General features: G+C 48.3%; 1 protein-coding gene across 3 annotated transcripts in view; it reads left to right on the top strand.

Annotated features, from left to right (window-relative positions):
* The window catches only part of dysf (dysferlin, limb girdle muscular dystrophy 2B (autosomal recessive)), a 334,329-nt gene that overhangs the window by 72,870 nt on the left and 240,210 nt on the right, over positions 1 to 21,249 (top strand). For all 3 annotated transcript variants that reach the window (XM_078224513.1, XM_078224514.1, XM_078224512.1), the window contains exon 4: positions 3,254 to 3,359. In XM_078224513.1, the coding sequence (XP_078080639.1) occupies positions 3,254 to 3,359 (106 nt within the window). The remainder of the gene's footprint in view (positions 1 to 3,253; positions 3,360 to 21,249) is intronic.

The following is a 21,249-nucleotide window of genomic DNA, read 5'->3' as shown; positions in this document are numbered from 1 at the left end:
GATCTTTCTCTACACCCCAGCTATGACTAAAACACTACATTCTGCACTCTAGCCCTTCCATGTACTCTGGGAAGGATATGTTTTGTCTGTACAGTGAGCAAGAAACAATACCTTTCACTGTATCCCAATACATGTGGCAATAATAAATCAAATCGAATCAAAACCATCTTCCTTTTTGCCAGGTATGACTTCAACCAGCGCGATTTACCCCTGATTCCCATTGCCTCCAGTTTTACTCAGACTTCCTGATGCCAGACTGGGACTTGATGTCAACTCACCTCTGAATTCAATCTTTTTGACCATGTTTGCTGCTAAAACTTTAACAAAGTCACAAGCCAAGTGGTCGTAGCAGAACACAAATTAAGCACCAGTGAGCAGGTTATTCCTGAATAAGTGCTGCTTGACAGCGCTGTTGATGAGCCCTGCAGACTGATGGGGCGTAATTGGCCGGGTTGGATTTGTCCTGTTTTGTGTGTACAGGACATACCCGGGCAATTTTCCACATCGCTGGGAAGGTGCCAGTGCCGCAGTTGGACTGGAACGATTTGGCGAGGGGAGCAGCGAGTTCTGCAGCACGAATCGTCAGTGCTATTGCCGGGAAAAGAACAAAGAACAAAGAAAATTACAGCACAGGAACAAGGCCCTTCGGCCCTCCAAGCCTGCACCGACCGTGCTGCCCGACTGAACTAAAAGCCCCTACGCTTCCGGGGACCGTATCCCTCTATTCCCATCCTATTCATGTATTTGTCAAGACGCCCCTTAAAAGTCACTACCGTAATCATGTAGGATCAGGCGGGTAAGTGGAACTGATCCACTTCAGATGAGCCATGATCTTATTGAATGGCGGGGCAGTCTTGAGGGGCTAGATGGCCTACTCCTGCTCCTATTTCTTATGTTCTTACGTAATATTTTTAAAAATTCAGTCCTGGGACTTGGGTGTTGCTGGCTGGCCAGCATTTATTGTCCATCCCGAGTTGCCCTTGAGAAGGTGGTGGTGAGCTGCCTTCTTGAATCGCTACAGTCCATGTTCTGTGGGTTGACCCACAATGTCGTTAGGGAGGGAATTCCAGGATTTTGACCCAGCGACTGCGAGTAAAGTTCCCCCTCGAATACGCTGAGTAATTCCTCCACTGGAGAGTACACTGGGTTAAAAACAGAAAATGCTGGAAGCACTCGACAGATCAGACAGCATCTGTGGAGAGGGAAATAGAGTTAATGGGGGATTCTCCGACCTCACCGTGCCGTTCTTAGGTCACGCTGGAGAATAGTGTGCCGTCCTAAATCCTGTTTCACACCCCGCACCAAGCGGTTTGTGATTCCCGCGGCCTCTGTCTAATGTGTGAACCGGTTCCTGCCCAGAAAGGGAACGAGGGCGGCACGGTAGCACAGTGGTTAGCACTGCTGCTTCACAGCTCCAGGGTCCCGGGTTCGATTCCCGGCTCGGGTCACTGTCTGTGTGGAGTTTGCACATTCTCCTCGTGTCTGCATGGGTTTCCTCCGGGTGCTCCGGTTTCCTTCCACAGTCCAAAGATGTGCGGGTTAGGTTGATTGGCCAGGTTAAAAATTGCCCCTTAGAGTCCTGGGATGCGTAGGTTAGAGGGATTAGTGGGTAAATATGTGGGGATAGGGCCTGGGTGGGATTGTGGTTGGTGCAGACTCGATGGGCCGAATGGCCTCCTTCTGCACTGTAGGGTTTCTATGATTTCTATGAGGCCAATTAGCGGTTGTAAAGTCGCATTTACATTTGTGTGGTTTGATCAAGTCCCTGAGCATGGAATCCACCAGCTGTTGGTCGCAGTGTGATACCAATGAGAATCATGACTGGTCTCCGCTCACAGAGACCTGGCACAATGGTCATGCCGGGGAGGGGGGGTCACAGGGGCCACTGAAGCCCCCAGGTGGTTGGGGGCATGGCTAGACGGGGCCCATCGGGCAGTGCCCACCTGGCTGAGCCCAATTGACACACTGACTGGACAGCCCAGTGGTGGCCATTTGGGTGCTGGAGCAGTGCCGAGGGGGTGGGGCATGAGTGGGGGCCATGACAGAGAGGCTATATGGTGGGGGTGGTCTGACGGGTGGGGGCCACGCAGAGGTGGGTTGTGAAGGTGGTCTTGATGGGGGTGCATGTCGGGGATTGGGCAGGGGGATCCATTGGGACGATCCCGAAGCCCCAATGGCGGCGATTCGTGTTAGGGAGAGGGTGGGGGAACCTGCTGCCAATGAGGGAGGCGTACTGATGTCAGTGGGGGGAGGGGGGGTGGCATCTCCCAGTGCACTCTGAGCTCGGGGCACCCTTGTGCAACAGTACCCAAGCACCCTGGAACCAGGCTCACCGACGTATTTCAACCCCAATCCCCACAGTACCGGCGCCGGACTCTCAGTGCCAGGGAGCCGGGTTCAATTCCTGGCTTGGGTTACTCTCTGTATGGAGTCTGCATGTTCTCCCCGTGTCTGCGTGGGTTTCCTCCGGGTGCTCCAGTTTCCTCCCACAGTCTGAAAGACGTGCTGGTTAGGGTGCATTGGCCATGCTAAATTCTCCCTCAGTGTACTCGAACAGGCGCCGGAGTGTGGCGATGAGGGGATCTTCATAATAACTTCATTGCAGTGTTAATGTAAGCCTTATTTGTGACACTAATAAATAAATTTTACCTTTACTTTAACTCTCCAAGAAGGTGACTGAGTGTGAGTGGACTGGGGTGCAGGGAACGCCAGAGAGACCTTGCCGATCACTCCATTATCCTCACCGTTTTGGCAATTAGAAATCTTTTGGGAGAATTCTGCCAATGCTTCTGATAATGGCCAGAGGATGTGCCACAGACCTGAAACATTGGCTGGAATTTTAGGACCTCGCTTGGGCGAGGCTTGTAAAATCCTGCCTGGGGCCAACGGAGAATTCCTTGCTGCGAGCCTCCCCGGGGCGGGGGAAGTGGTAAAATTCCACCCATTAACTCTGTTTCTCTCTCCTCAGATGCTGTCTGATCGTCTGAGCTTTTCCAGCATTTTCTGTTTTTATTTCTGATCATTATTATATTGCTGTTTGGAGGGACTTGCTGTTCACAAATCGGCCGCCATGTTTCCTGCATTCACAGAGTGGGAGGGACTTTGGGACGTCCCATCGTTGTGAGGGGGCTGATTTGACCGGAACCTTCTTGAAAAGCAGCTCCTGTGGGTTATGAAGACAGGGGTAACTTGAGGGTGTGAGGGAATTGTTCCCAAACTGGAGATTTATTCTACGCTGTTCTTTAATTCACAGGTTCCTGGGAGAGGTACGAACCACCCTGAGAGATGTATTCAGTTCCCCGAATCTGGTGGCCAAGTATAATCTAGCCTTGCTGGACACCAAGAAACAGGACACAGGGGTAAGAGAGAAAACATTTCAATTCACATTGCTGTCACTCAGTAACCCCCCTCCCCCCAGCACCCTGTGTTACTGACTGTATCTGTACTGATGTTAATCCAGCTCCCTCACACTGTCACTCAGTAACCCCTCTCCCCCAGCACCCTGTGTTACTGACTGTATCTCTCCTGATGTTAATCCAGCTCCTTCACACTGTCACTCAGTAACCCCTCTCCCCCAGCACCCTGTGTTACTGACTGTGTCTCTACTGATGTTAATCCAGCTCCCTCACGCTGTCACTCAGTAACCCCTCTCCCCCAGCACCCTGTGTTACTGACTGTATCTCTACTGATGTTAATCCAGATCCCTCACACTGTCAAAGAACAAAGAAAATTACAGCACAGGAACAGGCCCTTCGGCCCTCCAAGCCTGCACCAGCCTTGCTGTCCAACTGAATTAAAACCCCCTATCCTTCCGGGGACTATATCCCTCTATTCCCATTCTATTCATGTACCTCCCCCGGCAACGAGTTCCAGGCACCCACTACTCTCTGTGTAAAAAATCTGCCTCGTACATCTCCTTTAAACCTTGCTCCTCACCCCTTATACCTATGCCCCCTAGTAATTGACTCTTCCACCCTGGGAAAAAGCTTCTGACTATCCACTCTGTCCATGCCTCTCATAATCTTGTAGACTTCTATCAGGTCGCCCCTGAACCTCCGTCGTTCCAGTGAGAACAAACCAAGTTTCTCCAACCTCTCCTCATAGCTAATGCCCTCCATACCAGGCAACATCCTGGTAAATCTTTTCTGTAGCCTCTCCAAAGCCTCCACATCCTTCTGGTAGTGTGGCGACCAGAATTGAACACTATATTCCAAGTGCGGCCTAACTAAGGTTCTATAAAGCTGCAACATGACTTGCCAATTTTTAAACTCAATTCCCCGGCCGATGAAGGCAAGCATGCCGTATGCCTTCTTGACTACCTTCTCCACCTGCATTGCCACTTTCAGTGACCTGTGTACCTGTACACCCAGATCCCTTTGCCTATCAATACTCTGAAGGGTTCTGCCATTTACTGTATATTTCCTATCTGTATTAGACCTTCCAAAATGCATTACCTCACACCTGTCACTCAGTAACCCCGCATCCCCAGCACCTTGTGATACTGACTGTATCTCTACTGATGTTAATCCAGCTCCCTCACAATGTCACTCAGTAATCCCCTCCCCCAGCACCTTGTGATGCTGACTGTATCTCTATTGATGTTAATCCAGCTCGCTCACACTGTCACTCAGTAATCCCCTCCCCCAGCACCTTGTAATACATAAGAACATAAGAAATAGGAGCAGGAGTAGGCCATCTAGCCCCTCGAGCCTGCCCCACCATTCAATAAGATCATGGCTGATCTGATAGTGGTTTAGTTCCACTTACCCGCCTGCTCCCCTTAATTCCCTTATTGATCAGAAATCTATCTACCTGCGACTTGAACATATTTAACGAGGTAGCCTCCACTGCTTCAATGGGCAGAGAATTCCAGAGATTCACTACCCTCTGAGAGAAGAAGTTCCTCCTCAACTCTGTTCTAAACTGACTGTATCTCTACTGATGTTAATCCAGCTCCCTCACACTGTCACTCAGTAAACCCCCTCCCCAGAACCCTGTATTACTGACTGTATCCCTACTGATGTTAATCCAGCTCCCTCACACTGTCACTCAGTAAATCCCCTCCCCCAGCACCCTGTGTTACTGACTGTATCTCTACTGATGTTAATCCAGCTCCCTCACACTGTCACTCAGTAACCCCTCTCCCCCAGCACCCTGTGTTACTGACTATATCTCTACTGATGTTAATCCAGCTCCTTCACACTGTCACTCAGTAACCCCTCTCCCTCAGCACCCTGTGTTACTGACTGTATCCCTACTGATGTTAATCCAGCTCCCTCACACTGTCACTCAGTAACCCCTCTCCCCCAGCACCCTGTGTTACTGACTGTGTCTCTACTGATGTTAATCCAGCTCCCTCACACTGTCACTCAGTAACCCCTCTCCCCCAGCACTCTGTTTTACTGACTGTATCTCTACTGATGTTAATCCAGCTCCTTCACACTGTCACTCAGTAATCTCTATCCCTGTTAATGTCATAAAGCAGCCTGAGTCCAGCACAGGGTATTATCAAACATCATTCAGCACTTTGAGCTGCATAAAGAGATATTCGGTCAGATGAGGTAATTTTTGGGAAGCATTTCAGGGTGGCACGGTGACACAGTGGTTAGCACTGCTGCCTCACAGCGCCAGGGACCTGGGTTTGATTCCAGCCACGGATCACTGTCTGTGTGGAGTTTGCAGTGTGATGGTGTGATGGTGTTGGATTAATGTCTGTGTGGGTTTCCTCCGGGTACTCCGGTTTCCTCCCACACACCAAAAATGTGCGGATTAGTTGATTGGCCACTGTAAATTGTCAGGGGGATTAGCAGTGTAAATACATGGGGTTACTGGGATAGGGACTGGGTGGGATTGTTGTTGGTGCTGGCACAATGGGCTGAATGGCCTCCTTCTGTACTGTAGATTCTGTGGGTGGAATTTTACCGGCACGTCTTCCCGAGGTTCGTACGATCCCGTCTGAAGCCAACGGAGAATGCTGTTCTCCGAGCCGAGCCCGGCCGGAATTGGGGCGGCCGTGCCGGTAAAACTCCGGCCTATGATTCATTGTAGAGGGGAGAGAATGAGAGCGAGAGGGGCTGAGAGGTTTGGGGTGGGAATTCCAGCCTTTAGGATGTGGGCAGCTGAAGGCGCAGCCACAGGGTTGGAGCAATTTGCACTGGCGGTACTTCAGAAGGGGGAGAATTGGCGTTCATGTCGAGAGGGCGAGAATACAAGAGCGGGGATGTACTTCTGAGGCTGTATAAGGCTCTGGTCAGACCCCTTTTGGAGTTTTATGAACAGTTTTGGGCCCCATATCTAAGGAAGGATGTGCTGGCCTTGGAAAGGGTCCAGAGGAGGTTCACAAGAATGATCCCTGGAATGAAGAGCTTGTCATATGAGGAACGGTTGAGGACTCTGTGTCTGTACTCATTGGAGTTTAGAAGGATGACGGGGGGGATCTTATTTGAAACTTCTAGGATATTGTAAGGCCTGGATTGAGTGGACACAGAGAGGATGTTTCCACTAGTAGGAAAAACTAGAACCAGAGGGCACAACCTCAGGCTAAAGGGACAATCCTTTAAAACAGGGATAGAAACATAGAAACCCTACAGTGCAGAAGCAGGCCATTCGGCCCATCGAGTCTGCACCGACCACAATCCCACCCAGCCCCGACCCCCACATATTTACCCGCTAATCCCTCTAACCTACGCATCTCAGAATTCTAAGGGGCAATTTTTAACCTGGCCAATCAACCTAACCCGCACATCTTTGGACTGTGGGAGGAAACCGGAGCACCCGGAGGAAACCCACGCAGACACGAGGAGAACGTGCAAACTCCACACAGACAGTGACCCGAGCCAGGAATCGAACCTGGGACCCTGGAGCTGTGAAGCAGCAGTGCTAACCACTGTGCTACCGTGCCGCCCATGGGATGGTGAGGAATTTCTTCAGCCAGAGGGTGGTGAATCTGTGGAACTCTTTGCCGCAGAAGGCTGTGGAGGCCAGGTCATTGAGTGTCTTTAAGACAGAGATAGATAGGTTTTTAATTAATAAGGGGATCAGGGGTTATGGGGAAAAGGCAGGAGAATGGGGATGAGAAAAATATTCGCCATGATTGAATGGCGGAGCAGACTCGATGGGCCGAGTGGCCTAGTTCTGCTCCTATGTCTTATGGTCTTGTGGTCTTATGTTCTTATTGGAGGAGTGGGGATATCTCAGAGAGACTGCCCATTTTCAGCCCCCCTATGTGATGGGCTTACTGTGAGTTTCTGCTGTATTGTGGTTGTATTTTCTATCTCAGCTGTAATGTGGCCTGAGGTTTGCTGGGCTGTGATAGTTTTATGGGATGGTCAATGGTTCATTGCAGCTTTTACAGGCTTGGTGCGCTCTGCAGGGGAGGGGAGTGTGGGGTGCGGGGGAGGGGGGGGTGCGGGGAGGAGGGGGTGGGCTTTACTCACTCAGATTGATTCTCCCAGCTGGCTTCCATTTGCGTCTGTGGAATCTGAGTGAATCAGCAAAGGGAAAAGTGAGTGCTTGCGGCCGTGTGATTCAGCGCACAGTAATGCCTGCAAAAAATACCAGACAGCAAGAACACTGAGCCACGTCTGAGTGACCTCTAAAGGCAAAGATTAATTAAACAGGCCGAGTCAAAACACTGACAGCTTTTAACTTAAAAGGAAGGAAGTATGGTGGGATGGCTAATTCCAAGCCACTCCCGTTGTCTGGTTTAAGAAGACAGACCACTGATCAAAGAGGCCTTGCTAGGGGATGTGGAGAAGCTTTAACAGAATGGTACTTCAGAGAATCATGGAATCCTACAGTACAGAAGGAGGCCATTCGGCCCATTGAGACTGTACCGATCACAATCCCACCCAGGCCCCATCCCCATAATCCCATGCATTTACCCTCGCTAATCTTCCTGACACTAAGGGGCAATTTATCACGGCCAATCAACCTAACCCGCACATCTTTGGACTGTGGGAGGAAACCGGAGCACCCGGAGGAAAATCACGCATACACGGGGAGAACGTGCAAACTCCTTGCAGGCAGTGATCCAAACCGGGAATTGAACCTGGGCCCCTGGCGCTGTGAGTGCTAACCACTGAGCCACCGCGCCTGCCCATAGTGCGGCCACGGTGGCACAGTGCTGTGGAGAAAGTAATGGAATCATACAAGCACAGGAAGAGGCCCAGGGTGCTTGTTCTGGTGCGATCGGACGGATTCAGAGCAGGAGTAGGCCACTCGGCCCCTCAAATCTGCTCCCCCATTCAATAAGATCATGACTGATCTGATTGTAAACTCAACCACACATTCCCGCTTACCCCCAATAACCTTTCAGCCTCTTGTTAATCCGGATTCTATCTCGCTGTGACTTAAAAATATTCAAAGGCTAAGCTTCCATTGACCTTTGAGGGAGAGAGTTGCAGAGACTCAGCCTTTGAGAGGAAACATTTCTCCTCATCTCGGTCACAAATGAGTGACTCCTAATTTCAGATTCTCTGACAAGAGGAAACATGTTCTCCACATTCACCCTGTCAAGGCCACTCAGGATCTTATATGTTTCAGTGAAGTTCCAATTAATCTTCTAAACTCCCTTTCTACACCTACTACACCTAACCTCTCCAACACTCCCTCATCGGACAATCCACCAGATATTAGTCTGTTGAACCTTCTCTGAACCGCTTCTGATAGATTTACATTCTTCCTTAAATAAGGAGTCCAGTCCTGTGCACAATACTCCAGATGTGGTCTCACCGATGCCCTGTACAACTGAAGTATAACCTCCCTAGCTTTGTAATCAATTCCCCTCGCAATAAACAACAACGTAGAAACATAGAAACATAGCAAACTACAGCACAAAAGTTGTGCCGAACATATCCCTATCTTTTAGGCCTACCTATAACCCTTCATCCTATTAAGTCCCATGTACTCATCCAGGAGTCCCTTAAAAGACCCTACTGAGTTTGCCTCCGCCACCATAAGCTAATAAACAACGTTTATTAGCTTTCCCAATTACTTGCTGCACCTGTACACCAGCCTTTTGAGATTCATGCACGAGGACACCCAGATCCCTCAGAGTCTCAGAGGCCTCCAATCTCTCACCATTTAAATTATAAGCTTAATTTTTATTCTTCCCGCTAAAATGGGCAATTTCACATTTTCCCACATTGGACTTCATTTGTCAGATCGTTGCCCACTCACTTATCTATCCCTCTCTATAGTCTCCTTATGTTCCCTTCACAACTTACTTCCCTACCTATCTTTGTGTCTTCAGCAAATTTCGCAACCATACATTTGGTCCCTTCATCCCAGTCATTTATATAAATTGTAAAGAGTTGAGGTCCCGCACTGATCCCTGTGGCACGCCACTCGCCACATCCTGCCAACCTGAAAATGACCCATTTATGCCTACTCTCTGCTTCCTGTTAGCTCGCCAATCTTCTATCCATGCCAACATATTACCCCCTACGTGAGCTTTTATGTTCCGCAATAAACTTTGATGTGGCTCCTTATCAAATGCCTTCTGGGAATCTAAGTACAGTACATCCACCCATTCCCCTTTATCCACAGCACCTGTTATTTCTTCAAAGAACTTCAATAAACCAGTTAAACATGATTTTCCTTTCACAAAACCATGTTGACTCTGCCTGATTGTATCTAAGTGCCTTGTTATAACAACTTTTAGAATAGATACTAACACAGTACAGTACATCCACCCATTCCCCTTTATCCACAGCACCTGTTATTTCTTCAAAGAACTTCAATAAACCAGTTAAACATGATTTTCCTTTCACAAAACCATGTTAACTCTGCCTGATTGTATCTAAGTGCTTTGTTATAACAACTTTTAGAATAGATACTAACACTGAGGCACTGCCTGACCCTGCCCTCGATCACTCAGAGGGGTCTCAGTGGCCTCCAGTCCCACTGGCGAGGCCATCATGTCAGATCCCCGATGGTGGGAACCATGTATGATCCTCGCTGGTGGGGACCTCTACTAGTGAGCAGTAAGGGCAAGTGAGCCCAGATGGTAGCGTCCGGGACTCACTAATTATATTTAAATGAACGAATAAATATTGAAATCAGCTTTGCGCCCTTTATGGAAAAACAGTGCTGGCAACATCATGGGAGGTAAAAACTGGGCGTGAAACCCATTTTTCGACTCTCTCCCCCAATCTTACCGGCTTGCCTCACCAATCGACCAGCGGGACAAGCGGCAATATCATCCCATTGCCCTCTCACGCTATCTTCCCAGCTCACCACACTCATTGGCCGGCACGACGAGCCAGTAAGATTGCGGCCATATTTATAAAACAAACGCCCTTCGCTCATGGGTTGGCATGGTAGCACAGTGGTTAGCACTGCTGCCTCGCAGTGTCAGGCACCTGGGTTCGATTCCCGGCTTGGGTCACTGTCTGTGTGGAGTTTGCACATTCTCCCCGTGTCTGCGTGGGTTTCCTCCGGGTGCTCCGGTTTCCTCCCACAGCCCAAAGATGTGCGGGTTAGGTTGATTGGCCATGTGAAAATTGCCCTTAGTGTCCTGAGATGCGTAGATTAGAGGGATTAGTGGGTAAATATGTAGGGATATGGGGGTAGGGCCTCGGTGGGATTGTGGTCGGTGCAGACTCGATGGCCGAATGGCCTCTTTCTGTGCTGTAGGGTTTCTATGATTCTATGATTCTCACAGCGTCAGGGATCTGGGTTCGATTCCCGGCTTGTGTCACTGTCTGTGTGGAGCCTTCATGTCGCCCCGTGTCTGCCTGGGTTTCCTCCGGGTGCTTCAGTTTCCTCCCACAGTCTGAAAGACATGCTGGTTGGGTGCATTGGCCATGCTAAATTCTCCCTCAGTGTACCCGAACAGGCGCTGGAGTTTGGCGATGAGGACATTTTCACAGTAACTTCATTGCAGTGTTAATGTAAGCCTACTTGTGACACTAATAAATAAACTTTAAATCATCAACCTTCTTCATAACAAGAACTTCATCAAATTAATCAAACATGGTTTGCTTTTAACAAATCCTTGCTGACTTTTGTTTATTTGATTTTGATTTGATTTATTATTGTCACATGTATTTGTATCCAGTGAAACTATTGTTTCTTGTGTGCTATACAGACAAAGCATACCGTTCATTGAGAAGGAAAGGAGAGAGTGCAGAATGTAGTGTTACAGTCATAGCTAGGGTGTAGAGACAGATCAACTTAATATAAGGTAGGTCCATTCAAAAGTCTGACGGCAGCAGGGAAGAAGCTGTTCTTGAGTCAGTTGGTACATGACCTCAGACTTTTGTCTCTTTTTCCTGATGGATGTAGGTGGAAGAGAGAATGTCCAGGGTGCATGGGGTCATTGATTATGCTGGCTGCTTTGCCGAGGCAGCGGGAAGAGTCAATGGATGGGAGGCTGGTTTGCGTGATGGAGTGGATTACATTCAGGACCCTTTGTAGTTTCTTGTGGTCTTGGGCAGAGCAGGAGCCATACCAAGCTGTGATACAACCAGAAAGAATGCTTTCTATGGTGCACCTGTAAAGGTTGGTGAGAGTCGTAGCTGACATGCCAAATTTTCTTAGTCTTCTGAGAAAGTAGAGACGTTGGTGGCTTTCTTAATGATCTTATTCTATGCTTTTCTAAATGCGAATTAATTTTCCTCCGTCCATTGTCCCAGATCTGAGTATTTTTTAAATGGTGAGAAGCTATGAACAGAGCAGGTCCAAAGAGATTTTTGCGCAATGAATGCTGGAACCCCTTGTGGTGCAGTGGGTAACATCCCCTAAACTCAGGTTCAAGTCCGACCCCAGGACTTGATCACAGAATCACAGAATATTACAGTGCAGAAGAGGCCCTTCGGCCCATCGAGTCTGCACTGATGCATGAAATGCCCTGACCTGCCCACCTAATCCCACTTGCCAGCACTTGGCCCATAGCCTTGAATGTTATGATGTGCCAAGCACTCATCCAGGTACTTTTTAAAGGATGTGAGGCATCCCACCTCCACCACCCTCCCAGGTAGTACATTCCAGACAGTCATCACTCTCTGAGTAAAAAAGCGTTTCCTCAAATCCCCCCAAAACCTCCCATCCCTCACTTTTAACTTGTGTCCGCTCGCAAACGACCCTTCAACTGAGGGGAACAGCTACCCCCTACCCACTCTGTCCATGCCCCCACAATCTTGACAAAAGACCCCAGTCAGGTCGCCCCTCAGTCTTTGCTCCAGAGAAAACAACCCAAGCTTATCCAACCTCTCTTCGTAACTTAAATGTTCCATCCCAGGCAGCATCCTGGTGAATCGTATCTGCACCCCCTCCAGTGCAATCACATCCTTCCTATAATGTGGCGACCAGAACTGCACACAGTGCTCCAGCTGTGGCCTCACCAAAGTTCTATACAATTCCATCATGACCTCTCTGCTTTTGTAATCGATACCCCGATTGATAAAGGCGAGTGTGCCATATGCCTTTTTCACCACCCTATTAACCTGCCTTTCCGCTTTCAGAGATCTATGGACAAACACGCCACGGTCCCTTTGTTCTTCAGAACTTCCCAGTGTCAGACCTTTCACAGTATACGTCCTTGTCAAATTACTCCTTCTAAAGTGCATCACCTCACACTTTTCAGGGTTAAATTCCATCTCCCCATTTGACCATCTCGTCTATATCTTCATAGAATCATAGAAACCCTACAGTGCAGAAACAGGCCATTCGGCCCATCGAGTCTGCACCGACCACAATCCCACCCAGGCCCTACTCCCATATCCCTACACATTTACCCGCTAATCCCTCTAACCTACGCATCTCAGGACACTAAGGGGAAATTTTAACATGGCCAATCAACCTAACCCGCACATCTTTGGATTCCTGTAACCCAAGACACTCAACCTCACTGTTAACCACCTGGCCAACCTTTGTTTCACTGACAAATTTACTGATCCTATCCCCCACATAGTCATCTATGTCATTTATATAAATGACGAACAATAGGGGGCCCAGCACGGATCCCTGTGGTATGCCGCTGGTCACTGGCCTCCAGTGGCCAAGGAAGAGGTGGCTAAACAAGCTGAGTATCGAACTGCAAAATCCACCATGGGAGGAGAAACAGCAATGCGGAGTATTGCTTGATGCTGATATTAATGCAGCATAGGTTATTAATATTAATATTAAGAGGAGCAGTGATGTAACGCAGTGCTAGTTTATGTGCACCTTATCGGTAGGTGATCCCACCATGACTATTAAAAACACAGAGAATACAAATTTTACTTTAACAGTGTTATGCAATATCATTAACTCGACAGGAAAGTGTCACAATGGTTCTTTATAACACTGTGCAGACAGAGTGAGGCAGAGTGATTGCAGCAATAAAGAACAAAGAACAATACAGCACAGGAACAGGCCCTTCGGCCCTCCAAGCCTGCGCCGCTCATGTGCCCAACAAGGCCATTCTTTTGTATCCCTCTATTCCCAGTCTGTTCATGTGGCTATCTAGATAAGTCTTAAACGATCCCAGCGTGTCCGCCTCATAGAAATCATAGAAACCCTACAGTACAGAAAGAGGCCATTCGGCCTATCGAGTCTGCACCGACCACAATCCCACCCAGGCCCCACCCCCATATCCCTACACATTTACCCGCTAATCCCTCTAATCTACGCATCTCAGGACACTAAGGGGCAATTTTTTAGCATGGCCAATCAACCTAACCCGCACATCTTTGGACTGTGGGAGGAAACCGGAGTACCCGGAGGAAACCCACGCAGACACGAGGAAAATGTGCAAACTCCACACAGACAGTGACCCAAGCAGGGAATCGAACCCAGGTCCCTGGAGCTGTGAAGCAGCAGTGCTATCGTGCCGCTACTGTGCTATCGTGCCGCCCCAATCATCTTGCTTGGCAGCGCATTCCAGGCCCCCACCACCCTCTGTGTAAAATACGTCCCCCTGACATCTGTGTTGAACCTTGCCCCCCTCACCTTGAACCCGTGACCCCTTGTGTTCAATGGTGAAATTGGAGACCCAGTGCTGATTCTCTGAGGGTAATTAATCACAGAGCAAGCAACTGATGTTAGGAAAGTTGCCACAAAGAGATTATTACATTTACTAAATAATTGAATCAATAGCTAATGCAATCTCTGGCACCAGTTCATAAGATATATAAGGTGCATTTGCCCTCTTATGCTAATGACACTATCCCCAGGACCTGTCAATCAGATATAGAAAACAAATGTGCGGGTTAGGTGGATTGGCCATGCTAAATTTCCTCTTAGTGTCAGGGAGATTAGCAGGGTAAATGTGTGGGGTTACAGGGATAGGGCCAGGTTGGGATTGTTGGTGCAGACTCAATGGGCCGAATGGCCTCCTTCTGCACTGTAGGGATTCTATGATTCTAAATGCGTGGGGCTATGGGGATAGGGCCCGGGTGGGATGCTCTGTCTGAAAGTCAGTGTAGGTTTGATGGGCCGAATGGCCTCCTTCTGCACTGTAGGGATTCTGTTCTGTGTCACTGCCCCCCAAAACTCCCTCTATGTCACCCCAAAATCCTCAAACTGCCCCTCCTAACCCCCTCCTCCACCCACGCCCATCTCACTAACATTCCTTCAACCACCCTCCCAAACACCCGCAGCCCTCCAACAGTCCCAGCCCTCACTGCTCCAATAGCGCCCTCACACCACCCAACCTACAAACTCCCCCACCCCTCCAACAGAGCCAAGTTGCCCCTGCATTGTCCAGTAAGCATGCCAGCCTGAGGAGTGTTTGATGGGTCAGTGTGAATGGAGTGCTGTCACTGTCGATATCACTCGATAACCGCAGACCATGGCATTTCGATTTAAGCAGAACTCTGGTTTTGCTACCAATGATGTGGAGATGCCGGCGTTGGACTGGGGTAAACACAGTAAGAAGTTTAACAACACCAGGTTAAAGTCCAACAGGTTTATTTGGTAGCAAAAGCCACACAAGCTTTCGAGGCTCTGAGCCCCTTCTTCAGGTGAGTGGGAATTCTGTTCACAAACAGAACTTATAAGACACAGACTCAATTTACATGAATAATGGTTGGAATGCGAATACTTACAACTAATCCAGTCTTTAAGAAACAAAACAATGGGTTTATGTCACACTATTTCACATAAATATTTCTGCTTTTTTCCTCCTGAGTCTTTATCATGCGATCCTAGAATCAGAATTTATGTCACACTATTTGTAACTCCCACAGTTGCGTGGACCTGCAGAGTTTCACTGGCTGTCTTGTCTGGAGACAATACACATCTTTTTAGCCTGTCTTGATGCTCTCTCCACTCCCATTGTTTTGTTTCTTAAAGACTGGATTAGTTGTAAGTATTCGCATTCCAACCATTATTCATGTAAATTGAGTCTGTGTCTTATAAGTTCTGTTTGTGAACAGAATTCCCACTCACCTGAAGAAGGGGCTCAGAGCCTCGAAAGCTTGTGTGGCTTTTGCTACCAAATAAACCTGTTGGACTTTAACCTGGTGTTGTTAAACTTCTTACTTTGCTACCAATCACAGAAACACCAGAGGTTTATTTCCAAACATAATGAACTTATTGTCCCAGGGAGAGAGGCTTGAAACAGCTGACCGAGAAAGCTGGAGGCCAGAATGCTTTGGAATTCACTGTTGCTGATCCCACTCTTCAGGAGAATTCCTGGGAGAGGTTGGCGTCGATGGAACAAAGCCAATTTTTTTTTTCGCTGTATCCGATCAGGGATGTTATGTTCAGCTGGTTGAGATAAGCCCGAGGTTCTGTTGACGGGAATGTCGTGGAGGGAGTGACATTGCGGTAATATCACTGGACTAGTGTGGGCGGCACAGTGGTTAGCACTGCTGCTGCACAGTAAGAAGTCTCACAACACCAAGTTAAAGTCCAACAGGTTTATTTGGTAGCACAAGCCACAAGCTTTCGGATCGCCGCTCCTTCATCAGGTGAGAGGGAGCTCTGTTCACAAACAGGGCATATATAGATACAAACTCAATTTACAAAATAATGGTTATTATAATGGATATTAAACCATTATTTTGTAAATTGAGTTTGTGTCTTTATATGCCCTGTTTGTGAACAGAACTCCCACTCACCTGACGAAGGAGCAGCGCTCCGAAAGCTAGTGGCTTGTGCTACCAAATAAACCCGTTGGACTTTAACCTGGTGTTGTGAGACTTCTTACTGTGCCCACCCCCAGTCCAATGTCGGCATCTCCACATCATGGCTGCACAGCGCCAGGGACCAGGGTTCGATTTCTGGCTTGGGTCACTGTCTGTGCGCACTCTGCATGTTCTCCCTGTGTCTGCGTGGGTTTCCTCCGGGTGCCCCAGTTTCCTCCCACAGTCCGAAAGATGTGCTGGTTAGGTGCATTGGCCGTGCTAAATCCTCTCTCAGTGAAACTGGACAGGCGCCGGAGTGTGGCGACTGGGAGATTTTCACAGTAACTTCATTGCAGTATTAATGTAAGCCTACTTTGTGGCTAATAAATAAACTTGGAAAAACAACTTTAGTAATCCAGGGCAAAAAATGCTGGAATCTGAGCATGTCTGACAATATCTCTGGAGAGAGAAAAGAACTCACGTTTCGAGTCTGGATGACCCTTTGTTAGACAACAGAAAATAGGATGAGCTTTATACTGTTGTGGGGACGGGGTGGGGAGGTTGTGGGAACTGGATAGGGAGGACAGTGGGGACGGGAGAGATCGACAGGGATGTCACAGACAAAAAGACAATGGGAATGTAAGTGGTGGTGATCAAGGCTGAGGAGGATGCTAATGGCGGCCATTAAGAGATCAGAAGGTGTAACTGGAAGCAGATTGTCAAAGGCCAACCTGAGACATGTAACGGATGGGCCCTGTAGGACTGGGGTGGAGGAGGGGAGACAGTGGGAAGGGAAAACAAATGGAAAGAGAGATTTCTATAAAAAAAGTTTAAAAACAAAACAACGGAATAACTTAAAATAATACCAGTAATCTAGAGCATTAGGTCAATGCTGGAGGGACACAGGTTCAAACCATACCAAGGCAGCTAGTGGAACTGCAGTTTAATTAATAAAACCTGGAACTTAAAGCCTTTCTCAGTAACAGTGAAATAATATTCAAAATGCAGCTGGTTCAATGATGCCCTTCAGGTAAGAAAATCTGCCGTCCTGAGGGAGCTTTACTCTGTATCTAACACTTTGCTGTACCTGTCCTGGGAGTGTTTGATGGGGACTGTGTAGAGGGAGCTTTACTCTGTATCTAACCCCGAGCTATACCTGTCCTGGGAGTGTTTGATGGGGAACAGTGTAGAGGGAGCTTTACTCTGTATCTAACCCCATGCTGTACCTGTCCTGGGAGTGTTTGATGGGGAACAGTGTAGAGGGAGCTTTACTCTGTATCTAACCCCATGCTGTACCTGTCCTGGGAGTGTTTGATGGGGACAGTATAGAGGGAGCTTTACTCTGTATCTAACCCCCGTGCTGTACCTGTCCTGGGAGTGTTTGCTGAGGACAGTGTAGAGGAAGCTTTCTTTACTCTGTATCTAACCCCGTGCTGTACCTGTCCTGGGAGTGTTTGATGGGGACAGTGTAAATGGAGCTTTGCTCTGTATCTGACCCGGTGCAGTACCTGTCCTGGGATTGTTTGATGGCCATGATGTGGAGATGCTGGCGTTGGACTGCGGTAAATGCAGTAAGAACTCTTACAACCTGGTTTTAACCTGGTGTTGTGAGACTTCTTATCGTGTTTGATGGGACAGTGCAGTGGTGGTTTCTGTAATATGTAACACACAGTCTCTGTGCGATCTCGCAGTAACACTGTAAAATCAGGCGAAGGTGTAATATTGAACCCTGTCTTTCAGCAAGTGATCCACAGGTAGTTTCTATCAATGTGGCGTACTGATGTGAACAGTCATAAATAGATGGAGGAAGCTCTGATTTGGAATGTAAGAAATAGGATTTTCCACTCCCAGAGGGAGACCCTGGAGAATGTGAGATTATAAACTGGAGCCAAGCAGTGGCTGATGTCTTCCAGACAACAGCTGAGCTGTAGGTGGTGCGGAGTGAATCAGAGACAGCAATGGAAGCTGTGCTATCCCATCATGCACAGCGGTAGTGAAAGGCCTCTATTGAAGCAGGTCTTGCCAATGCTTCATCAATACTGGCTTAGCCACAAACAAGAGAAGAACATGGAAATGGCACCGGTGAGGGCAGGAATTAAAGCAGCTAAGCTCGATTCCAAGAGCCAGTACAACTTGTGGTAAAGATCTCGCTGTGATGTGGTGGTAACAATCCACTAGTTACTTCTGAAAGTGAAGGGACTGCATAGCAGAACTGACTGTAGTTTTATTTGCGTTACCGTACTCGAACATACCATTCGGCTCATCTGGCCCCTGCTGGTGTTTATCTTTTCCATGATACAGCAGTGTTACTAGAAACATAGAAACGTAGAAAATCTACAGCACAAAACAGGCCCTTCGGCCCCACAAGTTGTGCCGAACATATCCCTACCTTTTAGGCCTACCTATAACCCTCCATCCTATTAAGTCCCATGTACTCATCCAGGAGTCTCTTAAAAGACCCTATTGAGTTTGCCTCCACCACTACTGACGGCAGCCAATTCCACTCGCCCACCACCCTCTGTGTGAAAAACTTACCCCTAACATTTCCCCTGTACCTATCCCCCAGCACCTTAAACCTGTGTCCTCTCGTAGCAGCCATTTCCACCCTGGGAAAAGCCTCTGAGAGTCCACCCGATCTATGCCTCTGTGATGTTACTACTCAACATCACACTCCCTGCCCTCCCCATAACGAATGCCCCTCCTGCCCCACCCCGCCACATGATTTCCCCCCAGTAACTATTCACTACACGTCACATTGACTGGGTTCACAACAGGTTTGGCCAAACGAGAAACAGTCGGGGGATCTCGTGGGGATACAGAGCTAGGTTTAGCCCCTGGGGAGAGTGGAAAATGCCTGGGCAGTGCCAACCTGGCTGTGCCAATTTGTGCTGGGGGTAATGCCGAGGCAAGCCCTAATGGGAGTCCCATTCGGTTGGGGGGCAGGGGGCGGGGGGGGGGTTATGAGTTGCAGAAGCAGGGTAGAATGATGGCAACATTTGCCCCAGGCAAAGAGAATATCAGTGATGATTGTGGTGAGGTGGGTGGAAAGGAATACCGATGATGCTTGTCAGGGGGTTGAGGAGAGCCCTTGATATCTTTGAGGTTGGCGGGGGGAGGAAGTGGTTTGTTCTTGTCAGGATGCCTTTTAAGATCGCACCCCGATCTCGACACCCTAGCTATGACTGTAACACTATACTCTGCACCCTCTCCTTTCCTTCTCCCCTATGCACTCTATGAATGGTATGCTTTGTCTACACAGCGCACAAGAAACAATACTTTTCACTGGATACCAATACATGTGACAATAATAAACCAAATGAAATCAAGTCATGTCCTTTCGGGACAGACTTGATTGGGGAACTTAAGGTGAAGGAAGTCTTAGGGGGCAGTGACCACAATATGATAGAATTTACCCTGCAATTTGAAAAGGAGATGCAACGGTATTACAATTAAATAAGGGTAATTATAAAGACATGAGGGAGGAGCCGGCCAGAGTTGATTGGAAAGGGGGGCTAGCAGGGAAGACAGTGGAACAGCAATGGCAGGAGTTTTTGAGAGTTTTCCGGGAGGCAGGAGATGGGAAATTCCATCCCAATGAGGAGGAAACATGCTGAGGGGAGGACGAGGCATCCATGAAAGCAAAAGAAAAAACATACAAAGTGGCGAGGATTAGTGGGAAGCCAGAGGATTGGGAAGCCTTTAAAAGTGAGCAGAGAATGACTAAAAAAAACAATAAGGGGGGAGAAGATGAAATATGAGTGTAAGCTAGCTAGTAATATCAAAGAAGATAGGAAGAGTTTGTTTCAATATGTAAAAGATGAGAGAGGCAAAAATAGACATTGGACCACTGGAAAATGAGGCTGGGGAACGAATAATAGGAAACAAAGCAATGGCAGAGGAACTGAACAGTTACTTTGCATCAGTCTTCACGGTGGAAGACACCAGTGGTATGCCAGAGCTCCAGGAGAGTCAGGGGGCACAGATAAGTGTAGTGGCCATCACTAAGGAGAAGGTTCTAGGGAAACTGAAAGGTCTGAAGGTGGATAAATCACCTGGACCGGATGGACTACACCCCAGAGTTCTAAAAGAGATAGCTGAGGAAATTGTGGAGGGATTGGTGGTGATCTTTCAGGAATCACTGGAGGCAGGGAGGCTCCCAGAGGACTGGAAAGTAGCTAATGTAACACCGCTGTTTAAGAAGGGAGGGAGGCAGCAGATGGGAAATTATAGGCCGGTTAGCCTGACTTCCAACACTGGCAAGATTTTAGAGTCCATTATAGAACATAGAACAGTACAGCACAGAACAGGCCCTTCGGCCCTTGATGTTGTGCCGAGCTTTATCTGAAACCAAGATCAAGCTATCCCACTCCCTATCATCCTGGTGTGCTCCATGTGCCTATCCAATAACCGCTTAAATGTTCCTAAAGTGTCTGACTCCACTATCACTGCAGGCAGTCCATTCCACACCCCAACCACTCTCTGCGTAAAGAACCTACCTCTGATATCCTTCCTGTATCTCCCACCACGAACCCTATAGTTATGCCCCCTTGTAATAGCTCCATCCACCCGAGGAAATAGTCTTTGAACGTTCACTCTATCTATCCCCTTCATCATTTTATAAACCTCTATTAAGTCTCCCCTCAGCCTCCTCCGCTCCAGAGAGAACAGCCCTAGCTCCCTCAACCTTTCCTCATAAGACCTACCCTCCAAACCAGGCAGCATCCTGGTAAATCTCCTCTGCACTCTTTCCAGCGCTTCCACATCCTTCTTATAGTGAGGTGACCATTTGTTCGAAGTGGTGCAGGACAGAGGGAGAGATTCTCAGCAGGAGTACTGAGAGTGAGTAAAGTGCTGTGATTTGTTTATTTATTTATTTAATCCGTTTTTTTCGCGGGCTTTTTTCAAAGGTTTCAACTCTGAGGAAGTGGGAGTAGGCTGTAGGGGATTCTGGGAGATTGTGTTTTTTAGTATAAAAGTCACTCTATACAGCGGGCAGCGTCGGGAGCGGGCTGTGGAGCGAGTGGGAAGCTGAGTGAAAGCTGTCAGGGCTTTGGCTCACAGGGCTTCGGGGGAAGGGGCGAGTTTAAATTCATTTTTGCTGTTTCTACCTGGTACTGGCAAGGTATCCAGAGGGGATGGGTGTGCAGGCAGTGCCATGTTCCTCTTGCACTATGTTTGAGGTGAGGGACTCCGT

The sequence above is a fragment of the Mustelus asterias genome, chromosome 1 (assembly GCF_964213995.1).
Source record: "Mustelus asterias chromosome 1, sMusAst1.hap1.1, whole genome shotgun sequence".
In the NCBI taxonomy this organism is placed as follows: Eukaryota; Metazoa; Chordata; class Chondrichthyes; order Carcharhiniformes; family Triakidae; genus Mustelus; species Mustelus asterias.
The sequence above is the reverse complement of the archived record's forward strand: the minus strand, read 5'-3'. Positions and strand labels throughout refer to the sequence as shown.